General features: G+C 37.2%; 1 protein-coding gene across 1 annotated transcript; it reads left to right on the top strand.

Annotated features, from left to right (window-relative positions):
• Positions 1-4,636: 4,636 nt before the first annotated feature.
• On the top strand, positions 4,637-4,954 carry LOC136067609 (uncharacterized). The gene has a single exon (XM_065773736.1). The coding sequence runs from the start codon at positions 4,637-4,639 to the stop codon at positions 4,952-4,954; it is 318 nt and encodes a 105-aa protein (XP_065629808.1).
• Positions 4,955-7,602: the final 2,648 nt, after the last annotated feature.

Genomic DNA, 7,602 nt, shown 5'->3' with positions numbered 1-7,602 from the left:
AAAAAAAAAAAAAATAGAAGCTTTCTCATAGGCTTTATATAGTGGTTTCAAATTTGGGAAGAAATAGACCATTTCATTCCTTACTTGGACAGAATTGATCATTTGACTGAGCATCTACTCCAAGTATGTTGTATTTAGTAGCTTTAATCCCTCTTTAAGGGCCTAATCAAGGAACTCAATTAAGTTTCTTTCTTGTTGAAAATAGTATAACAAAGTAACGAAAAAGGAATGTACTATTTGCTAATAAAATTATATATGAAATTCTAATATCTAAAAGAAAAAGGAAAAAGGGGACAAAAAAAAAAAAAAAAAAAAAAACTCAAAGAATAAGGTATATATATAGCCCAAAAAAAAAAAAAAAATCATTTGTTCCTCAATTTTATATGTCATGAGCAGATTATGTGTTTGGCTTCAATCCTAGATCTATGGGATCCATTTGTATTTACATAGATCTGGATATGGATTAATAGATTAACATAAATTTTGTTTCTTTGTTTCAAAAATAAATTCTTACTCATTTTTTATGAAGAGTTTAACTACACCATAATAAATTTATAAATTAAAAAACCCAAATGTAGGTTCTCTTATTACCTTGACAGGTCGACCATTTGGCTTGAGGCTGATCTTCTGGGTCGGTCCTATATTCTTGGAATCATTCAAAACTTTAAAAGGCCACATAGAAACCCAAAATTCAAATTCATTTAATTTTGAAAATTTGCAGCAAAAATCTCTGAGATGCTACTTTCTATGGAAACAAAAAGAGAATTTAACAAAGAGAGATGCTACGTCTACAACAATTTTACAATATTTTTACAATAAATCACATGTGGTTAGTTGTTATTGGTTCAAATTTGAAACTAACACAAAAATTACTTTTTTGCCCCAACAATAACAACCAGTAACAACCTACTACTTAAGATTTATTGTAAAAAAGTTGTAAAAATATTGTAGACATATCATTTCTCTTCAACAAAACCTCATGCGCTAAAAAAAGCATCCCATGCGGAGTCCCTGAGATTCTCAAAGAAGCAAATAAGCTTTTTTTCCCCCCCTAAAAAAGGAGAATGGAAAAGAGAAAGAGCATAACAATTTAGTTTAGAGAAACAGAGAGATTTAGTGACCTGATGAAATCGATGCCAAGCATGGAAAACCTAAATACCTTAATCAAAACCAAATCTAACCCAAATGCCTAATCCAACCAAGTACCCAAACATAAATCATACTTAATGTTCAGCTTTCAATGGTTGGAGACCAACTGTGGTGATGGTCTGAGCTTTATATCTATGTCATTCCCTTTGTGCCTTACTACCATTTCTCTCTCTCTCTCTCTCATTACTTTTTCTATGGGTCTTTCTAGTATAAACTCTAACCTGCATAAAGAGTATTTCATAAACTGCATAGAGAGTATTTCAAGAAGAAAAACAATTTTAAGTATAAGCATCAGATTTTAAGTTAAAACATAGATATATTGAAGATTGAAAATGCTAATTCGAATAGGAGAAGAAACAGTAAGATGAAGTGGACCTTCCATATATGTTGCAGAGAGATGGGGGAAAAGCACAAATACAAACAGCATATGCCAGAGAGAGGAGATGGGTGTAAAGCACGAACCCATCTATTAGAATAGGTTTGTTTAACTTTTCTTTTGGCTTAAAATTGTGCCACAATACACTGCCATCTTTCATTTAAACAGCCAATTTTGAGAAATTCATCTAACTCTTCTCTAATTTATGTGGAAAAATAATTGTTATAAAGTACTTTATAAGTGGATTATCAAAAAAAAAAAAAAAAAAACTCTAAAAGTGCACAATTACGGCAATAAAGATGAAGCAAACAACAGACACATTAATTCCAATGCTTTCAAGATTTCTAAACCTTGATTATCCAAAACCAATTATAAATACCCTAAAACTAAACCAAAATAAAACACAAAATTAATCGAATCCAAATACTCCCAAAAGTTTTTAGTATACCGAGAAACTAAAACAAATCAAAAAATCAAATCAAAACCTAATGCAACCCAAATACCTATATAAAAATCAATCCAACCAAATTTCTCAAACCTAATTCATATTTCATACCCAGATCTAAGAAAAAAAAAAAAAAAAAAAAACTTACCCGTGGTAGTTCTCTCTATGTTCGTATCTTAAATCTTGCGTGCACCTTTAGGTTACCGATGCTGATTCCGGTGGTCGGCAATAAAGATGAAGCAAACAACAGACACATTAATTCCAATGCTTTCAAGATTTCTAAACCTTGATTATCCAAAACCAATTATAAATACCCTAAAACTAAACCAAAATAAAACACAAAATTAATCGAATCCAAATACTCCCAAAAGTTTTTAGTATACCGAGAAACTAAAACAAATCAAAAAATCAAATCAAAACCTAATGCAACCCAAATACCTATATAAAAATCAATCCAACCAAATTTCTCAAACCTAATTCATATTTCATACCCAGATCTAAGAAAAAAAAAAAAAAAAAAAAAACTTACCCGTGGTAGTTCTCTCTATGTTCGTATCTTAAATCTTGCGTGCACCTTTAGGTTACCGATGCTGATTCCGGTGGCCTAAGTCTGGCATACTCCTTCTTTTTCTAGAAAAATTGAAAATCAAAAAGGTCGCTTTAGCGCAACTGGAAACAAAGATTTTTTGAGAGGAACTGAAGGACGGTTCTCTTCTTTCTTGATCAGAATCTCTAAAAACAAAGATTGAAGCCAATCTTTAGGATTGGGCCTAGACTGTCTTACAGCTTGACTTAGTTGGCGACTTGCTCTCTCTCTCTCTCTCTCTCTCCCAAATTCTCTTTCTGTTTCTCAAACTCTCTTTGGCTCTCTGCCTTGGCTTTGTTTTAAACCGTACGGACAGCACAGTAAAAAGTTTAAATTAAAGCCCTCAAACGATGCAATGTACAATATTTTGTATCTTTCAAAGTGTGAACATGTCAATTTTTTAAGTGGCTTTTTTTCCTAACATGGTAGCACCTCTTTACAGGCTTCTGCTTTTATATATAGTATTAGATATGAAAGCTATTACTGATCAGCCAATAAACTTTTCTTATTAAAGGGGTTGTATAGACTAGTGGTTTTGGTGTCCGTGTGGTCATTTTCACAATATTTCGATATCACTAATTTTTAATTATCTGATCAATATATTCCATTAAATTACCAATCAATATAAACATGCAGTAGGAATAATAGATTGGAAAGATTCTCCATATTAATTGTAATGGAGATTGGTGACGAGATGAATGAATGAATATATAGCCACTAATTTGAAAAGAGGTGTGTGCACTTAATTTGTCGTATTCACAAAGGTGGTCTGCCGCTTTAACTGTTTATGAACCGCCTCGTCAAGGCATGGACTTGTTTCTACAATTTCTTGTTTTTTGTGTGCAAAATCTTCCTAGAAAATCAAGTTATCTGATGATGCCGTAAAAACCACCAGTAAGCCACACATCCTCACACGCTCAGAACCCAACCTACACAACACAAGAAAGGAGAAAGACCTAAATAGGTAGAGTTCTAGAAGTCCCACGCATCAACGAGGATCTTCTCTATATGGAAAAGACTTGTCCATCACGTTTGGGACTCCTCAAGAGGATTTCTACAAGGAAAATACTTCGACTCCAAGAAAAAGAGGTCAACTTTCGACTACTATAAAAACCCCAATACCCTCTCAAATCGAGGTACGCATAGTTGACCCTTTCTAGCACTCTGGAGTTGAAAAAGATTCTAACTTGACCTTCGGAGGGTATTCAGCCGGCACAACACCGGTACTCTCTGGTTAGGTCTTTCTCCTTTCTCGTGTTGTGTAGGTTGGGTTCTGAGCATGTGAAGACATGTGGCTTACTGATGGTTTTTTCGACATCATCAGTTGGCATTGTCTGTGGGGAACACGATTCTTTGCGATTCACAAGCCGTATTATCGCTTCTCGGAAAAAGAGTTTCATGGTGCTCACTCGCTCAATGGCAACAACCAACGATGTCCAAGGAAAGGAACCACCCACGATTGCTCGAGAGAGACAGGTCCAAACTCTCGCCGCAGCTGTGAAGCGTCTCACCAAGCAAAAAAACGACTTAGAAGAGCAGCTGCGCCAAAAAAACACAGCACCAAACAACCAGAGGGAGGACCAGGAAGGTACCAGTGCCATGCGAAGAGATCGAGAGGGACCTGAAGGCAGTAATGCCCCAAGCAGACCAGAAAGGAAAAACATGAGCCTCCCATCCCTCGTGGATATTACTCCACTTCCTATTGTCGCAGAGATGCAAACAATGAAGGAACAGATGGAGGTCATGATGAATGCCCTTAAGGGACGAGTGTCCAGCGATCTAGACGACTTAGTCAATTGGACCGACTCTCCATTCACTACCTCCATTAATTCCTTTCCCCTACTAGTTCCGCATGCCACAAATAGAAAGTTACGACGGGGTCAAGGACCATCTAGACCACCTGGAAACCTTCAAAACCTTGATGCACCTTCAAGGGGTAGCAAACGAAATTATGTGTAGGGCTTTCCCTACAACGCTGAAGGGCCCCGCGAGAATATGATTCAGTCGACTGACGCCGAACTCCATAAGCACTTTCAAGAAACTAAGCGCTCAGTTTACTTCACACTTTATCGGGGGATACATGTACAAAAAGTCCACAGCACGCTTGATGAGCATCAGGCAAAGAGAGGACGAGACGCTGAGATCCTACATAACCCGATTCAATAAGGAAGCGCTTTCGATCGATGAAGCCGACGATAAGATTTTGGTAGCAACTTTCACAAACAGGTTGCAAAAGGGTAAGTTTTTGTTCTCACTATACAAAAACGACCTGAATACCATGTCAGAAGTACTCTACAGGGCCACTAAGTACATGAACGCAGAAGACGCACTATTGGCTTGGGAAGAAAAACCCAGGAAGAGGGAGCGACAAGGAGATGCATGGCAGGACCAAGGGTAGAAGAGACCAAGGACAGGAGACAGAAGGGATGAAAGGTGCCCTAAACCCTAGGGAGGATGGTTCACAAGGTTCACACCACTGAACACCCCAATAGACCAAGTCCTAATGCAAATCAAGGACGAGGGGGCACTGACCTTTCCAGGGAAGCTAAAGAGCGATCCAAAGTAGTGACCTAGAGACAAGTATTGTCACTTCCACCATGATCATGATCATGACACGGCTGATTGCTATGACTTAAAGCAACAGATTGAGGCCCTCATCAGACAAGGGAAGTTGCAAAAATTCGTCAGCAAGGAGAGAGTGGATCCAAATCACCAAGAGCAGGCCCCCCGATAGGATAATGAGCGTCTTAGACCCCCCATCGGAGACATAAGGATGATTGTAGGGGGAACTGTGACTACTGGCTCCTCTAAAAAAGCTCGAAATACATACCTTAGGGTGGTCCAGAATGTCCAGCTAACAGGCTTCATACCTAAGATAACACGGAGGGAAAGCCCCATCATTGGGTTCTTCGAAGAAGATGCAAGAAGATTTCACCACCCACATGATGATGCACTAGTTGTCAGCGTACGTGTAGGGGATTACAATGTTCACCAAGTGTTAATCGATAATGGCAACTCGGCTGATATCCTATACTATCCAGCATTCCAGCAAATGGGGATTAACAGAACGTGATTGATACCAACGAATGCTCCGCTAGTCGATTTTGGAGGAACAAGGGTATTCCCATTAGGCTCGATCACACTCTCGGTGATGGTGGGCGATTATCCTCAACAGATCACGAAGGACGTAACATTCCTTGTAGTGGACTGATCCACACTTAATTTGTGGAAAGCGGCAACATTAACATACCACCTAATGATCAAGTTCCCTACAGATTATGGGATTGGGGAGTTTCACACACACACACACACACACACAACCTGCCAAATTTTTTTTCTTTTCAATTTCTTTCCAACACACACACACACACACACAGAACCTGCCTGCCAATTCCTTTCCCACACACATACACACAATTTTTTTTTTCTTTTCAACAGATCACTGATGAAACTGAGACTCAACTTGGCCAAAGTGATCTGCTGGTAAGTCATCAACTATGATTATTTCCTTTGCCACAAAGATAATATATATATATATATATCATCCTCCGTCTCTCTCACTCTCACTCATTAGACACAATACATTTCACCTGATTGTTAAGGATATATGAAATTTGATGCTAACACATGCTTCTGAATTTATATATATATATATATATATATTCAATGATCAGCACATTAAGATATTTCACCCAAACAAATATTGAAAGGACCGATTTTTACTCTAAATTAATTGTGTAGTGGGTTAGTAGATTGATTACCAATTAATTCAGATATGTGATCACTATTGCTAGATAATAAACCACAAAATAGCAAGCACTAGCATTCAAACTGTTCTATCATCTTCTTCCTCTAGTCCTCAACCCCATCCGGAATACAGCGTTTTCCTCAATTTTAGAGGTGAAGATACCTTAATAATCCCACCTCTGCAAACATCAACAGCCATTCTTAGATCAAAACTCAAACATAAACACAAGCTGAATCCCCCTTTTTTATTGCAGAAACACAAACACAAACACAAACACAAACACAAAACCCACCTAGTAAATTGCTTTGATTTTGATTCTGATTTGATTTGAGAGACCGATGGAGCTTCGTGAAGAGATTTTGCAAACAAACCCACAAACCCTTGAGATGAATGAATCGGTAAAGGGACGAGTGAATCGGTGATTTTGATGAGTGAATCGGTGAATCCAAACCGATTTATGAGAGGAGTGAATCGGTAAGGGGATCGGAGCACGGATGCTTCGTCGGAATCACTATCGGAGAGAGAGGATCATCCATAACTGATCAGAAAGAGAGGGGCAGAGTAGTGGGTCTGAAGAGAGCACACAGCAGAGGAGAAAGAGAGAACGGAGAAAGAAGACCGAAGAAAGAGAAAAGATGATAAATAAATGAAGGAGGTGAGAGATATTCCCGGGGAAAAAACATTAAAATATTATTTTTTTTTATAAGATTCAGCTACAGTACCATCTTACATTTGAGATGGTACTGTAGCTAAATCTCATTTTTTTTTTTTGCATATGGGATATAGCTTCCCTGTTGCTGATGGATTTTGGGGGTTAAATGCCAAATGCTCTTAGCATTTGGCATATACAACCCCCAATGTGGATGCTCTGAGAGCGAGAGTAGTGGACAAAAAGGTATAAAGACATTAATTTTTTTCCTTATTTAACAAGTTTTGAAAATTGAAATCAGTGATTTTCGTAATAAATTTGAAAGATTTAAATCTTTTATGGTTTAGAGAATGACCACTCCTTGTTCTACAATTCGTATGTCACTGTCATAGACATTCCAGAAAAGAACTTCATAAATTTATACAATGATATATTTTACACTCACACGACGCAGTCTTAGTCAACATTATTAACTGCATATTATTTTATGTCGGTAGGTTTGGGTAAGCTTGTTTATTTGTTAAGCCAGTTTATAATACCTTTTTAAAAAAAAAAATCTCATTTCTTTCTTTTTATCCAATGTTCTTTAAGCAAAATAAACTAATAAAAATAGACGCGGCTTTGTTTCAAAAAAAAAAAAAAAAAATTT

This window comes from Quercus suber, unplaced genomic scaffold, assembly GCF_002906115.3.
Source record: "Quercus suber isolate HL8 unplaced genomic scaffold, Cork oak 2.0 scaffold_79, whole genome shotgun sequence".
In the NCBI taxonomy this organism is placed as follows: domain Eukaryota; kingdom Viridiplantae; phylum Streptophyta; class Magnoliopsida; order Fagales; family Fagaceae; genus Quercus; species Quercus suber.
This window is presented reverse-complemented; position numbering and strand designations above follow the sequence as displayed.